Source organism: Lepisosteus oculatus, chromosome 2, assembly GCF_040954835.1.
Source record: "Lepisosteus oculatus isolate fLepOcu1 chromosome 2, fLepOcu1.hap2, whole genome shotgun sequence".
Classification (NCBI taxonomy): domain Eukaryota; kingdom Metazoa; phylum Chordata; class Actinopteri; order Semionotiformes; family Lepisosteidae; genus Lepisosteus; species Lepisosteus oculatus.
Genome location: NC_090697.1, coordinates 1,014,693 through 1,042,292, shown reverse-complemented (window position 1 = coordinate 1,042,292; position 27,600 = coordinate 1,014,693). Strand labels below are relative to the sequence as shown.

At 40.5% G+C, this 27,600-nt stretch overlaps 1 protein-coding gene across 2 annotated transcripts in view; it reads left to right on the top strand.

Annotated features, from left to right (window-relative positions):
- Nucleotides 1-27,600, top strand: part of man1a1 (mannosidase, alpha, class 1A, member 1) — a 188,993-nt gene that overhangs the window by 50,208 nt on the left and 111,185 nt on the right. For both annotated transcript variants that reach the window (XM_006626437.3, XM_015359314.2), the window contains exons 3-4: nt 7,990-8,086; nt 25,014-25,129. In XM_006626437.3, the coding sequence (XP_006626500.3) occupies nt 7,990-8,086; nt 25,014-25,129 (213 nt within the window). The remainder of the gene's footprint in view (nt 1-7,989; nt 8,087-25,013; nt 25,130-27,600) is intronic.

Genomic DNA, 27,600 nt, shown 5'->3' with positions numbered 1-27,600 from the left:
ACCTTTTGTCAATTCTGTTTACCAGTTAAACACTGAAACTCTGGTATATATAAAACAAGGCAAGCTGGTTTTCACTTTTCCCAGGTGCTGTGTTGGTCCTAATTGTCTGTAGCATAGTTCTTCAGGATCACTAATACCAGAGACCATATCACTCACATTTCAGTCCTGCAGTTTTCCAGTTGATGCACTGTATACAGTTACAAGAAAAGGGCTGTGAACCCTTTGCTATTACCTGGATTTTTGCATTAGTTACTCATAAAAAAAGTGGTCAGAACTTCAACTAAGTCCATAATAATAGACAAACACAATCTGCTTAAACTAATAACACACAAACAATTGTACTTCTTGTCAATACTGAACACATCATTTAAACCTACATAATCTAGGTTGGAAAAGGACGGAGACGGTTAAAGAAGCTAGTCCATCATCATCATCATCATCAACAACAACAACAGCCAAAAAGGATCCGGCTGGTGGCCATCAACATCGGAACAATGACGGGCCGAAGCCGAGAACTGGCTAATTCCCTGAAGGAGCGAAAAGTGGACATCGCCTGCGTTCAAGAGACCAAATGGGTCAGCGCAAAATCAAGAGAAATCGGAGAAGGCTATAAGCTGATCTACCACGGTAAGAAGACGACACAAAATGGTGTCGGTGTGGTCGTAAACCAATGGATCCGCGACAGCGTCACCAAAGTAGCCCGAATCACCGACCGCCTCATGTCCACCAAAATCTGCATGGGAACCAGCACACTGTGCGTTGTGTCATGCTATGCACCGCAGGCTGGCAGCCCAGAAGAGGAGAAAGACATTTTGGCACGACCTCGAAACGCACGTCCAAGCCATCGATGACAGTGAAATTCTTTTCATTGGTGGAGACCTCAATGGGCATGTTGGCCGAGCAAAGGATAATTTCGATCATAACCACGGCGGACAAGGACACGGCAACCGTAATGAAGGTGGCATCCGGGTCCTGGAGCACGCGGAAGCCTGGGATCTGGCCATCACCAACACCTTCTTCAAAAAGCGGGAATTACACCTCATCACCTACTACAGCGGCGGTCGAACATCTCAGATTGACTACTGGATGGTGAGATGATGAGACTTCAAAATGGTCACTGACACCAAAGTAATCCTGTACAACTACATCGGCTATTGGTGTTGGATGCCAAAGTCCGCCTAGTCCAAACCCCAGCACAACCAACCACCAAGATTGAACGCATCAAATGGTGGAAATTACCAGAACATCAAGCTGTCGTGAAGGCGACAGTAGGACCATTGGTGCCCAATCCAAGATCAACAGTCGGCGAAGATTGGACCGACCTGGCTGAACGCGTCAAGACATGCGCCGCAACCACCCTGGGAACCACAAAACCAAACCGACGCTTTATCGACAAACAGATCTTGTGGTGGAACGACGATGTGCAGCAGGCAACCAAGGCAAAAAAGGACACCTGCAAGACCTGGCGGCAGACAAAATGCCCAGAAGATCTTGTACGATACCACGCACTGAAATCCACCGCAAAGCGAACCGTGGCTACCTTTATGATCAACTGGACATGCCTGGTGTGAGAAACGAGATCAACCAACTCGCCCGTGCATGCGACCGCGCCACACAAGACCTGGGACACGTTATCAACATCAAAGATTAAAAAATGAAAGATACTGCAGAAGCCAAAAGACATCCTCCGGCGTTGGAAGGACTACTTTCCAACGAAAATATGCAAGGAGGAATTTCTGCATCCTCCACTACCAGCAGCTGATACCATCTCCGGCCCAGTACCCACCATCACAATCGCAGAAGTAACCACCGCCATCAACAAGATGAAAAGTGGCAAAGCAGCTGACCCTGACGACATCCCAGCCGAAGTATGGAAGCTCCTTGGAGCACAAGGACACAAGTGATCTTCAGTAAGATCACTGAGGAAAAGACACCCCCAGAAACGTGGCAAACCAGCATCACAGTGCCAATTTGCAAAGGCAAAGGCAACGTTAATGACTGCTCCAATTACAGGCTGATCCGGCTGCTGTGCCATACAATGAAGTTTTTCGAGCGTGTGCTCAATATCTCGCCAAACCAATGAGGCTTTGTAAAAAACTGCGGAACCACAGACGCCATACACGCAGCCCGCCTACTGATGGAAAGGCACCACGAGAAGAGGAAAACGATCAACATGTCATTTCTCGACCTGAAAAAGGCATTCGACAGAGTACCGCACGATCTCATCTGGCTGGTGCTGCGACAGCACCAAGTCCCCGAAGCCTATGTCAGCTGGACAAAGCTCCTGTACCAAAAGGCCACTAGCTCAGTACGTTGCTCAGCTGGAACCTCAGACACCTTCCCGATCAATGTTGGCGTCCACCAAGGCTCAGCCTGGTCTCCTCTGCTATTCATACTTTGCATGGATACAGTGACCAAAGATATCCAAACGAGGCATCCATGGACGATATTGTATGCTGACGATGTTATGATAGCAAGTGAAACGCGACACGGCCTCGAACAACAAGTACAGGAGTGGAAGACGCGCCTTGAACGATTTGGGATGAAATTGAACATCAAGAAGACGGAGTACATGGAATGCGGTGATCAAACCAGTGGCACAATCGCAGCTGGTGGAGTCCAACTGAACAAAGTGACACAGTTCAAGTACCTAGGCTCATTGTCAACTCCGACTGCACTACCTTCCAAGACGCCAAGACGCGAGTCAGCGTCGCTTGGATGAAATGGCGGCAGGTCACTGGAGTACTATGTGACAAGAAGATCCCTTTACGCCTAAAATCCAAAGTCAACTGCTAAGTGGTCAGACCAGTGGCCCTATACAGAACTGAATGCTGGCCAACGACAAAGAAACATGAACAGGCACTCCACACGATGGAAATGAAGATGCTGCGATGGACCCTCGGCTTGACAAGACTAGACCATGTCATGAATGAAGGGGTGTGAAAAACACTCAGAGTTGCCCCAATCACTGAGAAAATGAGGAAATCGCGCCTGCGATGGTATGGACACGTGCTCCGCAGCAAGGACACATCAATGGCAAAGACTGCCGTGGAATTGAAGGTGGAAGGCCGCCGGCCCCATGGACGACCATTTACGCGCTGGCTGGATCGGCTGAAAGACGACATGCGCCTCGCAAAAGTCACCTGCCGAGACACCGCAGACCATACGAAGTGGAAAAATCGGTGCAAACAAGCAGACCCCACATAAGTGGGAAAATGCGAAGAAGAAGAAGAATCTAGGTTGGAAAAAGTATGTAAAAGTATGTGAACTTCTAGGCTAATGACTTCTCCAAAAGCTAGTCAGGAGTCAGGTGTTGCAATCAATGAGATGAGATTGGAGGTGTGGGTTGGAGGTGCCCTGCCCTATAAAAAAAGGCACACAAAGGTTACTGACGGAGTCTTCTCTTCTCAAGAAAGAGCTGTTCATGTGAACCATGCCCTGATCAAAATAAATATCAGAGGACCTTAGAAGAAGAATTGTAGAGATGCAAGCTGGAAAAGGCTACAAAAGGATTTCTATAGGCCTGGGTGTTCATCAATGCACAGTAAGACGAGTTGTCTACAAATCGAGGAAATTCAGTGCTGTTGCTACTCTCCCTTGGAGTGAGTGTCATGCAAAGATCAGGGCAAGAGCGTCTCTGTTCATGTGTCCACTATAAGAACAACACTGAACCATAATGGTGTTAATGGAAGGACACCACAGAGGAAACCACTACTCTCCAAAAAAAACATTGCTGCACATCTCAAGTTTGCAAAAGACCACCTGGATGTTCCACAATGCTTCTGGGACAATTTTGTGTGGACGGAAGTGACAAAAGTTGAGGTCTTTGGCAGAAACGCGCAACGCTATGTTTGGAGGAATAAAAGCACTGCACACCAACACCAAAACCTTATCCCAACTGTGAAGCATGGTGGAGGGAGCAGCATGGTTTGGGGCCTGGACAGCTTGCTATCATAGAGGGAACAATGAATTCATAATTGTATCGAGAAATTTTACAAGAGAATGTCAGGGCAGTGGTCCGTCACCTGAAGCTTAATAGAAGTTGGGTGATGCTACAAGACAATGACCCCAAACACAGGAGTAAATAAACAACAGAATGGCTTAAACAGATGAAAATTTGTGTTCTGGAATGGCCAGGTCAGGGTCCAGACCTCAACCCAATTGAGATGCTGTGGCATGACCTGAAGAGAGCTGTTCAGGCAAGGAACCCCAGAAATATCAATGAACTGACACAGTTTTGGAAGGAGGAATGGTCTAAAATTCCTCCTAACCATTGTGTAAGTCTCATCAGCAGCTCCAGGAAACGTTTGGTGGAGGTTATTGCAGCTAAAGGAGGTTCTACCAGTTACTAAATACAAGGGTTCACATACTTTTTCCAGCCTGGACTGTTTAAATTATGCGTTTAATATTGACAAGAAGAAGTACAATTGGTTGTGTGTTATTAGTTTAAGCAGATTGTGTTTATCTATTATTGTGACTTAGTTGAAGATCAGACCACGTTTTTATGAGTAATTAATGCAGAAGTCCCGGAAATTCCAAAGGGTTCACAAACGTTTTCTTGCAACTGTATGATTGTGTTGCCTTTTGTTATTGAATTGACTTAACTATATTTTAAAAAGAACAGAGATTGTTGTAGTGCAGTGGTTCTCAAACTGTGGTACGCGTACCGGCAGTGGTACGTGGAGTGCCGCCAAGTGGTACGCCAAATGACCCTGGAACTGTGTCGTGTGCGCTGAAAAAATCAGGACGGGTTTTCATATTTTGTATTTTAATACGTGTCAAATACGCAGCCTATGTACTACGATACAGTGCGCGCTGATACTTCAGTGGACACAAGAGATACTCTGTAATTCTATAGATGCCAGTGAGCAAGTAGAGCTAAACTGGAATCTAGAAGACGCAGCAACTGCTAATTGCATTTTGAAAGGAGGTATGTCTGTAAAATCAGTTCCAAAAATGTAAATTTCTACAAATGAAGATGCGATAGAAAAATTGTGCCAGTAATTTTTGGTATGTATAGTCGTTTGAAATACATAGAAATCAAATACACCCCATCATAGCAAAGGCGCTTGACACCCCTGCCTTACTGCTTTCTGAAACGGTCAGGTAGCTTTTAACAGATGCTGTGGGTTCCTGCTTTCCTGAGGACAAAGGCCTGTCTGAGGAGTTTTCCATTAGAACAGCCTGCTGCTTTGTGTTGCACGCGGATCTTGGACTTGTTGTGTGAGAATCAATACAGTAAGGAGCTCAATATCTTATCATTCATCGTTGTTTGAAATTCATCTGATGTGGTAAAAAAATAGCGGTTGGCATACCTTAGCCACAAGAATAGGTCTTGTCACTGTTTATGTGACTTTGTCCAGTTCCTGCTCTTTGAGGGGTAACATAGCAGGGCCTGGGCAGACTTCATCCCAGCACTTGAGTAAGAATTCTTCCTGGCAGTCAATAAGCTAATCTAATTTCAGACAAGAGAGGCAGCAGCTCTTCTGAGTCGTCCGTACTGAGACACAAATTACTTTACCTAGTGCAATCTGCAGGGACATTGCTTTGAGGTCAGTGTTACAAGTGAGTTTTGGTGCTTAGCAGTGGGCTAACTATATCGGAGATCTTGATCTTCTACCAGGGGGATGTTTCAGTAATTATCCTGCTCCTCATCAGCCCGGTGTCGATGAGCGTTTTCCCAGAGGAGTAATCAGACCTGCTGGACACAGCGGCTTGCTCTGTTTGCAAGCCCTGCTCAGGACATTGAAGACCTGCCGGACAACAGGGGTTGTGTGTATTTGTAGGTCATTAATAATCTCTGTATGGCACAGTTACTGACCTTAAAATGAACTTAATACTAACATTCTTCCAATTATTGGTACTTAAGATACCAGAGAGATATTGCTGGATTAATTGTCCAGTTAAGCTGTTGTTTACTATAGCAGTTTAAACATTAATGAAGCCTTTCTGAAATGCAACATCATATATTCTAGGATGAATCGACTGGTTCAACTGTAAGACAACTTAAATGGGCTGTAGACCATAACTAGCATATATATTACCAAGAAAATGTATACATCTATAAATTATTTAAATGTAACCTATTGAGGCTGGAGGTGCAAAAGAACAGGTTTAATGGAAAGATAACATCAGATTAAAGGGTCTCATTTTGAAGTAGGCTTGTTTCCAGTTTGTATGGATATGACCAATTCTTCCTTTCTGCTGTTATTTTATTTCTCTCTCGGATCTCTCTCAGGTGCTCTATGGCAAACCCTCAGGACCTCCTGGTCTTATTTGTGACAAATCTCAAAACCTATTAAAATGTCTTCTCTATTTTGAAAAGAAAAAAGTGCATTTTTCGCTTTTCACTCCATAATACTTTGTGCTTTTAAACATGATTGAAAGTGGATAGTGTTGGCTTAATGCTTAAAATCAAGATTTTAAGTGTAATCTCACACAAATAGGAAAGTGAGTCTTCTCTGTACACTAGCACTGTTTTCACAACACTGGACAATGGCCTAGTGTTTTTGTTTCTGTTGTACGTCGGGAAAGAAACTGCTCAACATTGGTGACTATTTTAGAAATATAAACAATTTCTGGTTACTGCTGCTACAGTGGGGTTGCTTTTGGATTTTAAAAGTTTATCATAAATTCTTTGGAAATGACAGTGACAGCTGTTTCAGGATGTTGGGTCTGTTCACCCTGTTTGCATGCAGGTGATGTTGGAAATCACTATCAATAGGATTAAAATGCCTGACACACCTGTAAGCAAATGTACTGTACATGTTCCATAATAAATTAGTCTAGTCATAGGTTGGGCACTACATATAGCAAAGATCGAGTAACATTGTGCAGTAATTTAATAAAATATCACTGTAATTCATGTAATCATCAGTCTGTACTTTTCTACACACCTCTCACCAGTAGGGAGTTTACTTTTTCATCTGTGTTAATGCAGCACAAAACATTGCTGAAGCACAATTAGGTCGCAAAAGTCTCGCTGCTCTTCCTTGAAAGACAATATTCTCCATGGATGTTTAGGCAGCTCTTGTGTTTATGCTTCTTGCGTTTTTCTTAGACCCCTCGGTGTTGATGCAGAGGCAGTCATGGTGGTATTTCTGTACACTAAAGCAATTTAACCACGGTTCCTTTTTAAGATTAGTAATAATAATTATTTGCACTTCTATAGTGTTTTTCATCCCAAAGGATCCCAGATCACTTTCTGTACAGGAGGAGGCTTATTTCATGCACCGCTGAAGTGCATGAAGTACCGAGAAATTGCTTTGCCAGTTGGATTAAGGGAAATTTAAGGAAGCTGGATTGTATGAGCTCAGAGTGGAATTTAGCCTGAACACAGTAATTAACACCCCTTCTTTTTCAAAATGTGCCGTGGGGTCTTTAATGACCACATAGTAAGATCCTTGTTTTGATGTCGCATTTTAAGGCTGACAGCTGGACAGTGTTTTTCTTCTCCTTTCAGAATGGAATAAACCTTAACTTATTCATTAGTAAACCATAAATATTTACATTTAACAACCTTGCTACATAACGTTACTTGATTTTATCTAAAAAATGTTAAATGTTTATGTTTAGATACATTTTAGTGTAATTCTAATTTATTATTTGTTATATTTATCTGGGTAAATGTATAGTACAATATATATATTTAATGTTAAAATATATACTAAATTAAAACAATGTATTATGAACGCAGTCAGCAGTTAGATATATTTTATGGCATCATATTTAAAAATTCTTAGTAGGTGATGAGTTTGATATCATACAAACTTGGGAAAATACTGCACTGCAATTGTTAAAATAAACAATACAAGCAGGAGGGTAAGCAGAAAAAGTTTGGTCAAGTGATTCTAAGTGTTTTTAGCTACAGTATACAGAACCACTTTTATATTTTCTGTTTCACTCATGAAGAAATATCACTTAAACTTATTTGAATGAGGCGGTGTGATTCAATCTGTGTTTAAGCTGTCCTTTCCCCCCTGTTCACAGATGATGAAGTTTGCCTGGGACAGTTACAGACGTTATGCCTGGGGATCAAATGAGTTAAAGCCGAGCTCAAAACAAGGACATTCCAGTAATTTGTTTGGTAAGTTACTTTTTCTTTTGTTCTTCCAACTGCTTGAGAATGTGAGCAGCCACTCCAAGAACGTAATTCACAAAGAACACTGTTAAGTACTGAGTCACCTGGGGCGACAGAATGTTTGCATCCTCTAATATCCAGATCTTGCAATCTGTTAAAAAGATAACATTGTACTGATTAGAAGATCTAAGCAGACAGATTTTTTTTTTCTGGGGACAGTCTGTGTAAGTTTCGTATTAATTTGTTCTTACTCATTACAGTTTCTGAAAATCAAAATGTGGTTCACAGTAAAATGAAAACTGCTTCGGCAAAAGCCTGCAATCCCAGCCATAATTGTCCCCGTTTGCCAGATTCCTTATCACTGTGCCTGGTGGGGCTGGATCTGTGACCCTAGAGTAATGCAACAGAAGTCTGGTGTGTGCAAAATCACACAAGAATGGTCCTCTAAAAATGTTGCTTCCCTGTCTTTTCATCCGGAGTGACAGCAGGTGGAATGCAGTCACTGCAGATTGTGAACCTCACCTGTCCTGGAGCTGCAGGTTAGAGCATGTGGTCCCCATGGACTCGGACACCTTTAATTACTTTTTTCTTTTGGTCGCCATATTGGGGTGTAATACATATTTCACTTAATACATTTTAACTTTTATTTCCCCCCCAGACACAAAAGTATAGGCCACAGTGATTTATACAGCATTCCGGTGTTTTTTTTTTACTCGCAATGTCGTTGTGGCCTATCCATTCGTTTTCCAAGCTAATGATCTACTTACTCATTTCGTGCTCTGCTAGGCCTTTGCTGGCCCTGCGAAGCGCGTAGTTGACTTTAAAGGATCACGCTGAGAGCCAGGGATTTTCGCATTGCTTCGACATAGCTCTGCCGCTGCGCAGCACGCGAACAAATTGTTTTGTTTTCTTCTTTCGGTGCTGTCTCTTTTTATGTGTTCAAGATTCATGTATTCTTCTTTCATTGTAAATGACAGAGCTAAATTCAATTCAGAGTTGTAGATTGAGGGATTTTAATACCGTATTTCAGAAAAAGCAAAGGTTTATTGCGAGGGGTGTCATGAGTGAATCACCTCTTGACAATGATTGACATTTAATGAAACCCGTCGCAGTTTTTAGTAGCTGCCTTCCGTAAAGATTTCTGAGCATTTCAGGAATATTTCCTCAAATACAAATGGGTGTTTTTCAGAGTCCACTACCTTTTTGTAAAAATATAAACTTTGAACATTTTTAGATGGAATGCAAACCTAAAATATCATTAAATGGGAATTTCCTTGCACAGCACATATTAAAACCATAAATTATTCCAAACTGCAGTTTAGAATTTATATAATTTGTGATCATGTTCAAGTAGGGAGCTGTGTCAGCATGTGTAGGCTGCAAAGGAACAAGTATAGGTTTAGTCCACGTTGAAAAGGGAAGAAAAGAAACAGCATTTAGGGTGTCAACGCGAAGAAGGCTCCACAGCCAAAATGTTGTGTTTCTTTTCTTCTCTTTTCAGCCTGGAATAAACCTTTACTTGTTCCTTTGCATGATAATTGTATGTTGTTAAACGTCTCCATAAAACCACAGTGTCAGTTTCACAGATGAGTCCACTTGGTTTATCTTCATAAAGCATCTGCTGTGGCACGTGAGGCATTGGAAGAGTTGTGAGTTTATCAGGATATTTTGGATCATATTATTGATGTCTATTATTTCAATGACTTCATATAATCTGGATTGCAGTTGATTTCCCCTTTAATAAATAGTACAACGCTTTTTTCAAAAAACAGATATGAAAGATTTCCATAAGTGATGGAAGTGCAATTCTTCAAAATCCTTTTTTTGTCTATGATCCTTCGATGTTGGCTGTTCCTAACGTTGTGAAGCAGAATTCACTAAACATTGAATTGCTCACCCACTAGTAGGGAACATGAAGCAAGCTGTTTGACTGCTCAGTATGACAGGAACAGCAAGATCAGACATTGGGCTTCTGTGCTTGGCTGAGGAACCACAAGTACCAAGATACCAAAATACCAAATGTGTCATTGTGATGAGTGCATCTAAGTCAGAATCCCCTCAAAAAGGTGCTCCTTTTTCAGTCAAGATACCAGTCAATACTTCAGGGTTCAATAACAAACTATTTACTGTAATACAGTGCATGAGGAATAATAGGTCCTTAAAATATGCATTTGAAACTTTTGTTCAAATGAAAACTTGAGTGAATCATGGTGCTTTATTTCTGCATTGTGGATTAGTTACACAGTTTCACCTTAAGCCTTTATATTTTGTGTCCTTGTAAAATGTGTAAGTCTTACCTGATGTACCAACCACCTGATGTACCTCTGCTATACTCTGAGCCCTGTGAATGCTTCAGTGGAGAGAAAGGATGAGATTAGACTCCAGCCTGAGCTCTGGAGGGCCTTTTTCATTGCAGCTCAGCTCTTAGCAAGCCCGCTGAACTAGTTATTGGCTTAAATGGAGCAGTTTCATAAGTTGTCCCAGCTCTTATGGTGCTGCTGGTTTAAAGATACTTATAAAACAAGTTAATCGGCTCTCCTATACTGGAGGTGAGCAGCAGCCCTTGTTTAATTTATTTTTTTTTTATAAGTTTACTACCATCTCTCTTTACCTGTGTTTCAGTTTTCATGACATCTAGGAACATATACAGTGGAATGTTTTTTTTATCGAGTAGCACAGGCCAGTAGGAAGCAACACAATGACGATTTTCATAACCAGTTTCTCCTTTGGTGAGAATACATACGGCAGCTGCTGCGTTTTTATAAATAATGTTTTTTAAAATCTGTTCAGGATATACTTTTTGGAGAAGCTATATCACAACATCTTGAGGATTATTGCACATTAACGTTTTAGTGTAAATTTACATTTCCTGAACGCCAATGAATAACATATAATTAATAGAAAAAAGATTAGGCTTTTTATTAACCATGATAGAATAAATTGGAGTTCTAAAATGTACAGCATATGCTTCTGAATTTAATGAGATATTGAATAATGGTTTATTATATAATAACTTCATTGAGGATTTTTGTAGCCTATGTATAATACCCAGAAAAGCTATTTTTATGTAATTTTGTTTTCCTAATAGCTGGGACTGCTGCTGTTTCCTTTTTCCTGTAAAGGAAATCCAAATGAACTAGTGATTTCTGTCAAAATATATGTCACATGCTTACTTTTAACAGCAGGAAACTTCTTTCACTAGCAGTCATGGGCCTTTAGGCTTAGACTTTAAACAACGGCAGTTCACTTTGTGCCCTGAAGAAACGAAAAGTCACCACCTTCCAGGGCAGCAGGATAGCCATGCAATAGAATAAGTGTCATGGCATAGTGACTACCAAGCCACCTGATTACAACCACAGACACCCTTTGTTTAGCCATCCCTGCCCCCTGCAGCTAGCTGATCTTAAAGTTGAAGTGCAAGATCACTATAACCAGCAGGTAAGGCAGAAATGTCATTCTGCTTCATGGCACTTTTGTTCAAATGAAAAAAGCCATGTTCCCTGACAGGTGTGAAATAGTGTTCACAACCTCTTCAGTTTTGCCCTGTTCACAGCTGTTTTCAGAATTGCACTAAATTTTATCCAGCCATTATCAGATAGCTGCCTGTTCCTGGTAAAGGTCGCTGCGACCTGGAGACCATCTTGGACACAGCTGGGGCGGTTTGCCAGTCCATTAAAAAAGCTACACACACACACACACACACAGGGACAATCTGTCCGTCTTTGGGAGTCTGAAGGAAAACCGTGCGCTGACGCAGGAAAGACATACAGCTCCTCGCAGGAGGTTATGTGTCTGGAATCAGACCCACGATCCCGGACTGCTGTGCTGCTGTGTAGAGCTTCAGTGGTGTGGAAAAGTAGTTGCTTGTTTCCAGGCCTGTAGTTCCTAGCTGTGTATATTCCTCCACCTACTGTGGGAAATGTTGTAGTAGCAATTACACCTTGTTATTGCTCATCCAGTCCCTTAGAAATATCTCACACTGTAATTTCTATGTAGTACTGCATTACAGTGAGTTGGTCGTTTGGAGGCTGGGGGTTGAGCTGCGTGTGAAAAGCGCGTTGGTTGAGTCTCGTGTTGAAAGAGGTTTGCAGACGTGCCAGGCACGGCTGCTCTCTGTTAGTTTGTCAACATATATCGATCCAGCAGTTTACTGCAAAGTCGTTAACTGTAGTAAATCTTAAATGTTCACAGGTGTTTAGTTTTCATCAGGCGCCGGCTTTTTTATTTATTGTAGTTATATACCAGCTCTGTGTGCAATCGGCAGATGTGCGTTTTCACGGCTCGGGCTCCCAGCGGCGAGGAGAATAAGGGACCAGGCCGATTTCTGGGTCCCGGGTCTCAAGCATGCCAGTCGTGCACAGGAGGTTCAGAGCGAGCAGACTTGTGCCTGCAGGACCCTGGTCTGCTGGGGTCCTGCTGGGGGTCTGCTGGGGTCCTGCCAGGAGTCTTGCTAATTGTTTGAAATGTGTAGTTTGTGATAAAGCTTGTGTGGCTTTCTTTCATTATCTGTTATTACAAATTCAATATCATTTAAAATTTCTTCAGAGAAGATCATTGAGACTGTTATGCTTTCTTATGAAACTGCTGTTTTCATTGGGCATTAATAAATCAGCCAGAATAGTGCACAGCAGTTTGGCAGAAATATCTTTTTTGTACGTGCCATAATTCCAGAATGAATTTCCATTGACTGTTTTTCAAAAGTAATCAGCAAGATTCTTTCAATCTACAGAACTGCAATAAAAGGAATGTACATTAAGTTATAAATCTGTCACTTAACCATATACTCCTGCTAATTATACATTCCTTATTTATCAAAATGTCACAGCTTGCGATATTTCTGGTTCATAATTAGTGAAGCTTATTTAAAATGGTGGAAAAGAGCAACCTTCTTTATATTGGGATTGAGAAGTAGCTGAAGGAGCTTGATTATGAAGGGCAAAATCAAATTTATGAAGCACTAAAGAAAATATTATCCCTTAATTCTGTCAATTGTAGTTTCATAGTCTTATTTCTCCACTCAACTTCCCTTAATTAAAATGAATTTAAATTAGATACTTCGCTTAGAGATACTTCATTGGCCATTGGCTTTACATGCTGATTTTATTTCAGATTATCTGGGAAAAGTTTTAAAAAGACAGAAGCAGCTGAAAAGCAGTTTTGGTAAGCACCTCTCCAAGCCTGGGAACATTTCTTGCCAATAGAAGTTACTGCCCTCTCCATCCTTTGCCCTGTCATGTACCTCTGAGCTGGAAGCCAGGCTTGGGATTTATAGACCCAAAGTTGATTAACTTGCTTAATTTTGTAGTGGAAGCTAAAGTAATATATACCGACAACAGCATTTATTCCTGTCACTATATTTCATCATGCTGAGCTCAGCTCGCGGGTACGTTCGGCAGAACAAAGCAGCATTTGCATCACGCTGCTGCTGATTGCAGGCGGCTCTTCTGCACACTGGTGCCAAATGCACTGGCTCTCTGGAGGTCACGCAGACACAGGGAGAGCTTCAGGGGCGTTAGGAAGATGCTAGGCCGTGGAGAGAGATGTTAATTTCGTGTTGTATGAGACGTGTACGCAGCCTTCACCACTGGTGTAATCAATTATCCAAATATCACCTAGTGTGGTTCTTTACACGCGCTAGAGGCCAGATGGCCTCCTGCAGGGGCAGGTCTGCTGTAACTGCAGCCCCTTTTCAAGCTGGCCTGTCGCAACGTGTCTCCTAGAACCTATAAAGTACAAAGAAGCATAGAAAACCCACAGCTGTGAGGTCTGTAAGTATCTCCGAGTGATGCACTTTTTGAATCCCACAATTTGTTCTTCATGCGTTTTTAGTGCCACATGTTGGCATCGTAAGGTCCTTTTGAGCTTTTTGTACCCAGTTTATTGTCACTGTATGAAACAAAACGGATCACATTAATCACAAATTGGGGGCTATGTATTATTAATTCAAGTCAAGGTGAAAGCTGAACTTAATACATATAAGTCATGGTTCAGACGACTGAGTGCTGACCTGGACATTGGAGTGGAAGTCATCGATGGTCTTCTCACCATCGCCATAGCCTCCGAGCTGCTACTGTATTTATCTTTGGCCTCCTTGTTTCTCCCTCTCTCTCACTCCACTCTTCTTTTTATTCTTTTCCACCAGATTCTGTCTCCCCTGTCTGTTCTCCCAGTTCCTTTCATTTTCCACCTTTGCCCCTCAGTGGTGGAATGGGCTGCCCACAGAAATCAAACCTGTGCAGGCCCTGCTCAAGACTTGTCTGTCGATGCTGTTACATCCCTTAGTAACGCTCTGCACTGCACTTATGTTTCTCATTCAGAGTAGCAGAATAGCAGGCGGTTCTTCAGTCCACCTAGTCCATAGTTTTGTTACTGTATATTTAAAAAAAAAACTTCATTTAGAACATTAAAACATATTTCAAATGTAAATGCTTGAAAGTTTGTTTCTCAGCTTGAGTTGTTAGTTTGTGGTTTTGCGTTAGTGCTGTGTTGTGTGGAGATATAAGAACTTGAGCATTAAATAAGTGTCATGTCTTTGAATCTCTGTCATAGCGGATTTGAAAACTGGACTTTTGAGAAAATGCCATCATTTTCACTTTACAGCCTTTTCCCAGGCCTGTCTCCTCTTCCCAACCCCTTCCCTGTCTTTAACGTGCCTGGTTGTCTTGCTGCTGGTGCTGATGATGTGCAGTGTTCTCCTCTCTTTATTGCTTGTGGATGTAAAAATGTTGAGAGACACGGCCCACTAGGAGAAATCATCTCATGAAATGACTGCCTGCGTGTCAGCAGCAGGGTGCTTGTCTTTCATCAACAGCGATTAGAAAAACGTAAAAAGGCATATTTATACAGCAAAACATATACAACTGTGTACTCCTCAGAATCAAAGTTTTCTGCTTAAATATTTTATTTTTATTACAAATTGAAGCAGCAGGGAAGCAGATGGAGAAGATTTGTCTTTGTTTTTAGGAAGCTGTTTTAGGAGACTTTGATGCACCTACTGTGTTGATCCTACTCTACTGTAAGCATTTAGAGGAGAACCACATGTCCAAACTGTTTATTACTGCTGTCTCAGTACATGCTGTGCTCTTTTGCAGCCTGACAAACCCCGAGTAACCCTAAAGTCCCTTTCATCTTCCCTATGCAGCAGCGCTCTTAATAAGTGATGTAACTGAATTACTTCTGGTTCTTTTTCTTTGGATTTTGCAAGACAAATAGCCACTACTTTTCTGCAGTCAGTCCAAATTCTATTGTCATGATTTGAATAACAATATGTAATAAGAGCACTTAAATAGTCAATTAGAACAGCTGTTTTATTACTTCTCCAGGTATAATAATATCTTATGGATTAGGGTTCTCTGCTTGAAGAATGTTTATTGAGCCTTGATGTGTTCGTAATGTATTATTGTAAAATGTGACCTCTATAAAGAAAAATAGATTTTTTTTCCAAATTACTCTTAATAAATAAATCCTGGTCCCTAATGTGAAGGGAAATGGATATCAAGGTTTTATTTTATCTTGAATGAGAACCTGAAACTTGCCCAGATAAAAGTAGACAATGTTGCAGATAAAGTAAACATTATACTCTGTTGCTGTTATTTAAAAAAAATATTGCACAAAGTTTTGAAGGAACAAGACAGCCAGCGATTTAGAAGTTAAAATTAAACGAAATAATGTGGAAAATTGCAGTTCATTATTTTGATTGAGACATCCGTCTGGGGAAACATCCGCGAGGTCTCCCGGTGTTTCATGAGAGCCTGAGTTTGCTGTGTGACCTTGCAGTGTCAGAGGCCAGAGCCAGTGCTCGCGTAGGAGGAGAGAATGTGTCCCAGTCTGTGGGGGAGACCTGCCTTTAGAGGGGGGGCTTCTTTATTCCGTAAGGGTTATGCCAAGTGACCGTTCGATGTGGGAAGAGTGTTTTTGTTAACATTGCCACAATGACCGAGTTCTGAGTAGTTCCCTTATCTCATCCACTTGAACTGCCTTCATTGAATTGGTGTACGCTCCAGGTCGTGCTCGGGCCCGTCAGTGTTACAGGCAGCAGCTGACAAGACAGGCGTGCGTTATCGAGCATCGCAGGATCACTGCTGTCACTGCTGCTGGGCGCCGCTGGCCTGATCTATCGGCAGCTCGCTGTGGCGCTTGAGCTGCTGAGCCCTGAGATGTCTTTGTCTCAGAGTGAGCTGCAAGTCCAAGGTCTCGACTCCGGAGAATATCGCAGGCGGCGTTCTGCTGTACGTGAACAGGCTGTGTCTGTTTGGGAATTGTCTTGCCTTCTTAATGAGAACCTTTCAGTCAAGGTGTCTTACAGTGTTTTGTAGCTGATTCTTTTGTAGGTGCCAGACTCTGTATCAACCGCGCTCACAGCGCCCGGCCTGTACAGGGGCCACTCGGGGGGGTCCCTTTCAAATACGTTTTTGTTTTTGTTTTAACTATGGAGGACAGTTGAATTTCTTGCTGTAGTAGAGAATAAGCACTCTCCTGCTGTTTAGAATTGGGTTTGTACGGTTTTAGCCCAGGTCTCTTCTATTTTCTGTGGCTATCTCAGCGGAAGGGATAGAAGCAGTGTCGACGGTGAAAATATTGATTGCTTCAACTTATTATAGGGATTAGTGAGATTAACAAGCAATTGTTCCTACTGTTGAAGTTTATTATAATGGGTGCAGCAATCTTTTACTCCACAATGTTACGTGCAGCTAATGTACAGTTGCCTTGAGGATTTAAAATGCATCCAAGCTGAAATTGCCAGGTGTTGCGATCAATATTTAATTATTTTTTTCTCTTTTTCTCAGAGAGGGCTTTCCCACCAGGGGCATCGTTTTCATGTTTGTTTTGACGGCGTCTTAGAGACTCTTGTAATGAACCAGTGGGGGACAACACATGCAGTACGTGGCAGACAGCTTGACTAATGAATCTGTTGGGATATTTGGGCCGTATAGTGCCAGCAGTTGAAATCAGAGGGCCTTTCTCCGTTTTAAATGTAATTCATATGCACTTGTTGGAAATAGGGGAGTTATTCTCAGTCCACAAACAGAACCTTATTTTCTTCACCCCACCTTGTATTATAACTTTTAATGTAATGGTCATTGTTTTGTGGATGCTGTACATTGGTGGTGGAGGGGAGTCCCCATTACCTGTAAAGCGCTTTGAGTGTCCAGAAAGGCGCTCTGTATAAGTTTAAGCAGTTATTATTATTCATATTATTGTTTTGAATAGACCAGTTTACACTTTTTTTAATCAACACTTCTTTGAGAAGCTGTTAGCTTAAAATCAAGGGAAAGTATTAGTAGTTCTCTTATCTCAAAGCAAAAATACCTTTGAAGAAGCCTTTTAAATTTCGGTGGTTTCATATGTGCAGTTTACAAAATCAGGATTCATTATCCTAAAATGGTATATGGGTGCCTATATAACATTATCTGATGTTCTCTGTATTACAGTTTCCTATCGTTTCAACTTTATTTTAAAACTTCCAACTCTGGTTTCAATATTCTGAAAATCATTAGGCAAATAACACCACCAGCTCAAGAGAGCTGTGCATTAGTGCGTGGTTTGACTTTATACCCTTGTGTGCTAATTTAGCAAGAATGGTCACTGAACCGTGAATCATTGTGTTTGAGGCTGTACCGGTATCAATTAGACAACAAGGCAGAGTTAAGAGAGGAGCAGTCTTACAGACTGGTGGTCTGTTGGTCATTCCTGCACGTGCAAGCCCGTGTTCAAATTGGTGTTTTGGAGTCTTGCCAGGTTCCACAGAGCCCCACTGCTGGGTTTAATTTTTTGTGGAACTGCTTGTAGTTCTAATCTTCTCTGAGCACGGTGGTGTTGCAGCTGAATCTTCTGGGATGCTGGATGCTTAGTAGTTCATCTGCAGTCTTGTCTGTAATATTTTCTGAAGGGTGCTGCCTGTACCATAAAGGAAGTAGATGTTTTGAAGCACAAAGAACAAGATAAACAAAATGATCAAAATAAAAATGAGTTGAGTTCTGGGAATTATAGCAAGACGTGTTAAAATCTATCTTTTTAAAGAAGATTTTTGTGAAGTGAAGTACCATTGATTTAATTTTACATTGTCTTTGAACCTTCCTACCTCAGTTATTTTGTTCCTATTTTAAGAAATTTCTAAAACTTAATAAGATTGTTGCAAATGATCGTTTGAGGCTGAAATGGACTTTAGAATTTATTTTGTGAGACTTTCTTGATATGGGTCAGTTAGCAGGAAAAATGGTTCCAGGTAAGGTGTTTATTTTTACCGTACTAAACTCAATGTGTTCAGCACGGTTATGAACTGCTTGCTTCAGAGACATTCTGACAACGAAAAAATACCTACTTTAAATCCTTACCCCCCAAAAATTCATTATAAGCTTTATGTCGGTTTATACTATTTTAGAAAGCAGTGTGCACCATAGGACACCACCTGTAGTACTCAATTGAAGTATAGTATTGAAACAGACTGTTTTATCCTGTCATAAGATCAAATCTTTGGCACTTATTTGTTAGAACAGATTTTGAAGGGATAGAATATAAGGATACTGTTGTATTGGCACCAATATGGTATAGAAACACCTTTTACCATAGAACATAGTTTTAATATCTGGCTTGCTTTTTCATTTTCAACCAGATAACCAGCAAAACTGTTAATTCATGTCTGCAGTCAAGTACCAGTGGGCCCTGATTAATAACAAAACTGTTCTTTATTGCATTGCAGTTTGTGCTTGGGACCTGTGATTGGAAAATATAAATGAAAGCTAAGTTACGTTGTCATCATCTCTAAATCTGTAACTTTCACTTCCCGCATGAAAATACAGTATACCCCCATTTGTCAAGTTGGCTTGTTTTGGCCCCTGAAAACATTATTCGCCTTGGACATTATTTGTTGTTTCTTGTCTTTGTCTAGTTTCTTTCTTAATGTAAAAAGCACAGGTTATGATTTTCTCTTTGGTGTGTATGCTTATAAAAGGACAGAAAAGACCTTCATGAGGGAGTAGCTAGTTAATCTAATGTGCATCACTCCTGCCGTCAATAACACCACTGCCACAATACCGTCACAGACAAAAAAAATCTTAAGCTGCATATTTGTTGATTATATAGTACTAAAATTCTCTAACTTAGTGAGGCAGTATTGCATGGTATTGGACTTTGTGCGGCTTCTCTGCTATTGTGCTGCTAAACTGAATACCAGGGCTGTCTGTATATGTTATGAGCAGTATGTTTATGCTCTTCATGAGAAGGTTATTTTAGAGTTGCCTCTAGTTTTTCAACTCATCTAATTGCCTAAAGTTGTTCTGCGCATTCATTTGCTTATTTCATTAGTACACAAATACAATATGCTTATTCTAAATTAATTTCATTACAGCTTTTGATGTATTTGGATTTGATTATTCAGAGCCTCTGGCTGCAGTGCTGGTGTAGCTGATGTCTTGACGTGGAGGAAGAGAGACCTGATCCCCCTGTGTTGCGGAGCAGAGCAGCACTAGAAATGAAAATTCATCACAGGAAGGGGATTGTACATTTCTTAGGGGACATGTAAACCAGGCACAGACCTGCTGCTTCAAGGCTCCCTGCCATCCTCATTTTCATTAGTGTGCTGAGCCTCCTTATTACAGTGATTAATGGTACCTCTAACAGAGTCTCACCTGGGCATTCGAGCCGCAGTCTAGGAAGAACACGAGTTTTTCTTCTTTCTGAATTGCCATGCAGTTTTATCTCTAAAAGATATCACAAGGTATTTTAAAATGTTTTTTAAATGACATCCCTCATGTTCTTACCATCTTTTGTTATTAATATTTTTATGTCATTAGTAGGCTAAGTAGTGGTTAAAAATGTGCTGGATATATAGATATATACTGTGCAGGTGGTGTATATAGATATTCATATCTAGAATAGCACTGGTAAGCAGTCCAGTTTCTTATTAGAGCCTCAGTATCCAGGTGTTCGTAAAACACCTGAGTGTTTTACACATTTCTCATTGTATTTTGGTTTGGTTGTCCAGTTTACAATGTTGTGAAGTGGTCTTGCTCTCAAATAGTCACCTAATGGTTGATAGCCTTGTTCCTGGCTGACTTGAAATTAGCTCAAGCTGTAGGTTTGAATTACATTGTAATCAGTGTTCCTCAAACCAAGCCAGGGTCATAATTAATCAAAACTTAATTAATCAAAACTTTAACCAACTCAAGGGTTAGTCCTGTAGTGTTTCTTCTTTAAAGTGCCACAGCATCATTGTGGCTGTGTTGATACAGGAGTTGTATTGACTCTCTCTCATCAGCGAGGTTTGTTGCAAATTAATTGGTCCCTCTTTATTTGCTCTTATTTCTGCTTGGATTTTCCTTTTATTCTTATGACGATTGTGTGACCTTCTCTTCAGTGTGAAGGTTATTTATATCTAAACCTGCGTCATTTTGTCAGATGTTCAAAGTCTTTTGTCACGGTCTCCGGTCTCCCTGTCGGCCAGAAGACTTTCTTACCAAGTGAAAAGAAAAATGAATGTGAGATATTGGTGATAAATATAATGTAATATAATATATATAACCCTTGCACTCTCCTTGCAGATGAACAGGAATTTATCACATTCATCATTTGCACTATATAAATATATATTTAATTGTAATCACACAAGAGCCACTTTTGGTTAGATTTCCCTGATTTCCCAAGATAAATTTAAAAGTGTTCTCTATTAAAAGTCCATTTAAGTTATATTTAATTAAAAAAAAATACAATTATGCTTTGAATGTGATTGTTTTGTTATATTTCTTTCATTCTTAATTTTGAAACTGAACTGGTCACATGGAAATAGTCTCCATGATCTGATCTTAATTCTAAAAAAAACATTTTATATACATGTAACATTTCTAGTATATATACCATAGTGAGAAGCATTGCAAACAAAGATATGAGTGTTGGAACCATATGTTTGTACTGCATGTCAGTATATACAGTAAATCTTCAACATTCGCAGTGCATTGTTCAACAGTGCTTAGTTATTGCACTGCAAGATTACCAATTTACTGGTTATTCTCTGCATTACCAAGAACAACATGAATATCAGTGTTTGCAGTCCTTAATGCAATTCACATTTCCTCAATAATGTACTCAATACATTAGTCTAAGTTAATAATTTTGACAGTTTCTTATCAAGGGGCCACTCTCAATGAGAGCCTGGTTTCAGCTGCAGTCTGTCATACACTAAGAGGTGACAAACTGTATAGTAATGTTCTGTAGATGCCAACAGAGCACCTGAAATTGCAGCTTTGCTGAAACAACAAAAATATCCCCATCCTATATTTGGAGATTTGAAAAATGTTTCCATTTTTGTCACCATCTGTTTAGATACTTTGGATAATTCTCTGTTTTTTTTTTGTCTTCACACCAGCCTTAGGCTGTACTTTAGTTGCTGCATTTAAATTTCATTTAGTTTAATAATGAAAAAAGCCAAAGCAACAGGAAGCTTCCATGAAAAGGTAATGACTGTGACGTCGAGTCAATGCAATCAAAAGGAGTCAAGTTGTAAAGGAAGCTGCTGCTCTCAGTCATTCGCAGAAGCTGGGCTTCAAAGGGTTCACAGGCGTTCACCGTACCTGGTCCTGTAAGACAGTTAGGAAACCCAGACCAAGTGTATAAACCCGCAGCTGCGTGCTTATTTAAAGCGTCAAAGAATGTGATTCAAACTGCGATACAATCTTTTTTAAACAGCCCTTTGATGTGCGGGCTGCTACCAAACATCTGCAACCTGCAATCTGCACTGAGCTAAAAACAGTGTCTGGCAGCCACATTCTGATGTTCTCTAGCAGATGACTGGATTTCTCATTCATTCCTCTGGTGCATCACAACTGTATCTTGACTCCTCTAATAAATCTATCGCGGGAATCCCAAAAAGTTGTAGAGAATTAGGCCTTAGCATCCTCACACAGGCGTGCCCTGCAACCTCTTGGTGGGCTTAGCACCTGCAGAGGTTCATCCCAGCCCTACTCACCCCGACACCTGTCCGAGCTAGCGCAGCTGTAGCCTGCATGACACCTGCGTGCTTCAGGACAGATGTAATTCCCATGTGTTGTCCTCATTCAAGGGGAACTGCAGTCCCAATTTCTCAGACTGGATATTAAATCTCGGTAGCACAATAAATCCTTTAACATTAGAGAAAAAAAAATACAAATTTAGAATTAATCACAAACTCGTGGACTTTGCGACAACATGGTGATTTACAGTTCTTTCACAAACTCGGATTTGAGTTCCCACGAATTGCAACATGGTTCGGCCCTTCCTGCTCACTAGTCCCTGCAATGACTAATGTACTGTGATGTACAAGCGAATAAGTACAGGCTGTGCACCAGACTTTTCGCTGCAGAGTGTTCTACATAAAGAGTTAACAAGTAGTATTTGTTGGCAAATGGAAAACAATATTGCTATTGGATTGAAAGACATGTACACGTAAGCCTGCTGTTTTACAATGTAATAAGGTCTCAACACGTCACTGGAAGTTGTGTTGCCATGTTCTGAATCGCAGTGTGTTCTGCGCATACCTGGAAATGTAGTCTATTTTGTGGTGTAAATTGGAGGTTTTACTGTTGTACATCTTGCTTTTATTGTGGTTTGAAATACACTCATCAATGCTGATTCTTTCTAACCCCAAAATATCTGCATAGCGTTATAGTTCCCCTTTGACTACAAACACACATTTGTTTTTCCTTACATTTGTACAGGAATTTGTACAATTTGTATTTTCCGCTCACTGAAAGAGTATCCCACCTGATACGGCAACAGCAAGGTTCCCCTCCCCCCGGGCAGAGCTGTGGAGTAGCACCCTGTTATTGAGTCTGACGCCATATTCTTGTTTGTGTATTCTTAATGAAAAATAATACTGCTTGACCAACGAGCGAACATCGTGGCATTAAAAAACACCATTTAGAAGATCAGATGTTAATTTCTGGACCCCCAGTGGGGGTGCAGGACTTCCGGCTTCTACACACATCTTTCTTTTGTTAAATTATGTACCTCTGGAAAATGTTGTTTTTTTTTTTTTGTAATGAAAATAGTGAATGTTTAAGTTATTGGAATTGTACGGGCTTTCCAACAGAAAGAGTAACGTACAGTCTGTGCCACAGATGCTGGAAGTTGGCAGATCTTTGGCTTGTTCTGTAGCACGAGGCATATGGTTGAAGTGATAATTGGTACCCTCCTGTACTTTTCTTTTTTTACTGCATGGAAAATGTTTTGTAGCACACTTTCTTTGGTGAAACTATTGTTCTGCAAAACTGTCCACAGCTGGTTCGAGTATACTGTTTGTCACCTGCATGGTTTCAGTCAGCCTGCTTATTTATCGACACACAGTGTCCTTATGCCAGAGGATAAGAGCTCGAAACTGCTAAACCTGGCAGTCAAGACCAGGATGTCTTCATCAGCTCCATGAGACCTACATCATTTCGCTTATGGGAACAAACTGTACTATAGAATTAAATGGGTTTAGGCTTTTGATGGAAAAACTAACACGTGCTCAGGCTGCTATTAGGAGTAACTGTCCAGAATAATTTGCACGTATTAGACGCCCTCTAGCTGAAGACATGTTTACAGAGCTGACTGGCTTTTGGTTCCTGTCTTTTTTGTTTGTTGTTATTGTTATCTATATTGTGATGTTGATTGTTTCATTGACAATCAAAGCTCTAATGCAAAACTCTAATGCATAGGCTTTCTTTATATTTTAAAAGTATCGTATGAAGTAACAGTATGGTATATTTTTCTTTTATCACTGGTAAGAATGCAGAATTTAAACTATAACAATAAGTATGATAATCAAAGTTATAAAAATATCCTCAATAGAGGGATTGACTTGCAATAGTTATAATTAAAGGATTTGCTAATAACCCTTAATTGAAATTTAATTAAAATATTCATACACATCATCATTTACTTATTTTAGAGTTTTTACCTCAGTCCTTATAAAGAATTTTATTTGAATCCATGAACTCAGCTCTTAGCTAATGAATATTAATGTAGAATTTTAAAATATGCTCTGGAGTGCAGGTTGCGCTGCTTTTTAAACGTTGGCAACATCAATTAATAACAGCAGATGTGAGCCAGAAAGTTTAAATGTGTATGAGGAATTATTTTTCTCTGTAATGCATTAAAAGAAGACAAGCATTCAGTGATAACGTGACCATTTTATTATTGGCTTAAAATAGTCCAATGCTCATTCCTGCTGAAGAGGGCCATAGGAAGCTACGGCCTGTGCTGCAAGTGGTTTTCCTCCTCGGCCTGGCCTCTCGCTGTGTAACTGGTTAGATTCACTTCGCCTGCTGGTCAGGCAGAAGCTGCATCTCCACCGTCTCGTCCATAAAGTCATTTTCCTCACATATTTTGTAGAAGAAGTTCCACAAACTGCATCTTTGATAGCAGAAATGGGACAAATATTGTATGTATCTGTTAATGTGTAAAAATGCATATAATTAAAATATTTGCCCAAATTATGTGGTAGGGTTGGGGGGTTAAATGTTTTGTTTTAAATATTCCAGGCTTTTCACTCTAGCACTTTTTAATATTCAAGTGTCACTAAAAAAAAGAAAAAGAAAAAGCTATTTGAACCTGCAATGAATACTTTTTTTTTTTGCATTTTTTCTCCGGTTTTGATGCAGAAATAGCTGAGTCATTAATTGCTCATTCATGTTCTCTTAATTTGGCCATTTAAAAAAAAACTAACAGTCCTCATAAATGGTATTTGCATTTCTTATATTTTAGTCGACTGGCGAGTGTTTTTGTCTGTCGGACAGATTCCCGGCGCAAAGTGCTTGAGGGGGGTCTGGCCTCTCCAGCTCTGTCAGGAGAGCCGTGTGGGAAGGCAGCTGATGTGTTTTCCTACAGCATCACAAGCCCTGCCCGTGTCATGGAATAATTGAATGACATTTGGTGGTCTCAGTACTACAGAAATGACAGGACTTTTCTCCTTTGTTTCTAGGAAGCATTCAAGGAGCAACTATAGTGGACGCACTTGACACCCTGTACATGATGGAGATGTATGAGGAGTTTGAAGTGGCCACGGAATGGGTCGAGAAGAATTTAGACTTCAATGTGGTAAGAGCTGCGCACTGCTTGATGGGGGGATACTCTGCACCAGGGGCTTGTCTACAGGGCTCACTGTGCTGAGAAGATGAGCTCCGTCTTATCTTAGTAATGGAACAGGCATCGGGTGTAGAGCTACAGCTAGAAGTGTATGTGCTCTGTTGAACGTTAGCAGCCCATAACCCTTTTATGGCCCCCGAAGCTGGCATATGTGAACGCACTCAAACTCTTTTTTGTTTAACATGGTGAACCATACTTATCCTGAGTGATAGGATTGTACGTATTATTCTTCATATCCAGTTGGTTTCATCAACATGTTATTTGCTTATATATGATGTTTATTTAAGTCACAATCATTATAAAGGCATTTTTAAAATTGCTTGCACATCACCTGAATTTCCACATGAAATGTCTTAAGAAACAGTCTACTGGTGCAGATGACCTACTGGATTGCCACAGGAATGTGTCTTGTCCCCCTCATTTTACATTATGTACACTAGCAATTGTAAGCATGCAAATAGGCATTTCATAGCACTTGTGCATATGACAAATAAACTGAACTGAAGAGCACATCTCATCAATTTTGCACCCCTGGTCAACTTATTTAAGGCCTCAGAAAACAATCTTGGCCCTATTTTACTAAATGTGGTGAGTTCACTTTGATGTTAAATGCTTTAAAAAAAAGAAACTGATAACTGATTTTAGGAAAAATGTAATGCCCTTTTGTTTGACTTTGTATAGTAGCATACATGCAAATAAGAATTTCATCGCACTTGTGCATATGACAATAAACTGAGCTGTTTTACACTTTTCTACAAGTCATTTATTTTAAGTTTTTTAACATTGTCTCATTTGTTGGTTTGGCATCATTATTACCGTTAATTATAATAGGAAGGGAAAATTAGTCAAGTTAAGTAGCGAAATAATTGGGGCATTCAAATTAGCCTAAATATCCTCTAGAAAGTGAGGGTTGTAAAAAAAGGCTAAGAGCATAATGGAGTGTGTGTCTCACCACCACCGTGAATCTAAATGACTGCCATCTGGGAGGTGCCTCTGTGTCCCCAGGTGTCACAGTAACAGATCAGGAGTCTCTCATCCCTGCTGCTCTTTCACTTTCACTCTCCTGTCCTCTAACACTATTCTACTGTCTTTGTTGTTGGATGCGTTTGTCTGTCCTTGTTGTTTTGGACTGTCATAAAAACAAATTTCTCCCAGTGGATAATAAAGCTGGAGTTGAATTGAAACAGTGATTCACAGGGCAACCTGCCACTAATCTCGGAGCTGCCTGTTGATTTTTCAGATCAGCAAGTCTAAAGGTGTAGTTCAGGGGTCAGCATCCTTTCAGAAGGGCTGTGCGAAGATGCTTTTACAGATTACGTGTTCTTGATACTTGTATAATGTCAATAATAGTCCTACTTACATTTTGATTAATAAATGGGTTTTAGGCAGCACGGCCCTTCTCGGGTTCCATCCGAGTCAAGGTGTCTTGCAAGACTTGCTAATAGAAGGGCACAATGCCATTTATACCCATGCAGTGATCAAGTGCAGCACTAAATGCTTTTACATCTTTTAATGCCACTGTCTGTTGTTTAACATTTTCAGCCTTTTCACTCTCTCCACTGATCTTGCAGACAGAGGTAAGTTGTCAGTCCTGGAGATGTTGGCGTCTTGTTGGGCAGACCATTAAAACATTTGAACAAGAAAGTCCTCATTTGTATATTCCCCATCTGTAAATGGCTTTCTGTGTTGTGCAATACATTTCGTAACTTGCTTCTGTGGCTGGATTTTTATTGACACAGAAATTAGTCAAATTTGAGAGACTCGGCCTTGTCTGCTTCATCCTTGAAACGTTTGTTGTGTTTGTGTCCGGAAATGTCATTGGACACTTGATGTGCCACAACATGGCGCCCTCTCAAAATAGAGCACAAACAGCACGGTCTTTATGTTGGGCAAGTTCTTTTTCATGTGTCCAGAAGGGCTGAAACCTAACTTTGCTCTCTTAGCAACTGACATTTTGTCCAAAATGTTTGACTTTACTCTTTAAGTGGGGGGAAGAATATTAGTTATAAGCGCAGTTTAAATGCTTTTGTTTTAAAACGGCACAGATCGTGAGCTTTCTCGTAAAAACAGGCGAGCTTCACTAAAAATAATGCAGTAAATTAACCAAGTGAATTGTTTTTCTACCCCAAAGAGCTTTCATTGGATAGCATGTTGTAGAGAAGTACAAAACAGTCAAGCGTGGTTATTATTGTTTTTTAATTTGGCTTATGAGACCTTTATTGCATGTGCTGCTTTCATTGTAAGTGCTGTAAGACGTCCCTGTGCATGTGGATAGTGGCGTGTGTGCTGTAGGTTGCCAAACCCTGGTGTAGCTCATCTTGGAGATGTTGGCGATAGGTTCGTTTTTGGGGAAGTAATGAGTTTGAATAATGATTTGTATAAGGGATGCTATGTTTTGGAATATAAATACAGTGCCTTGTTGT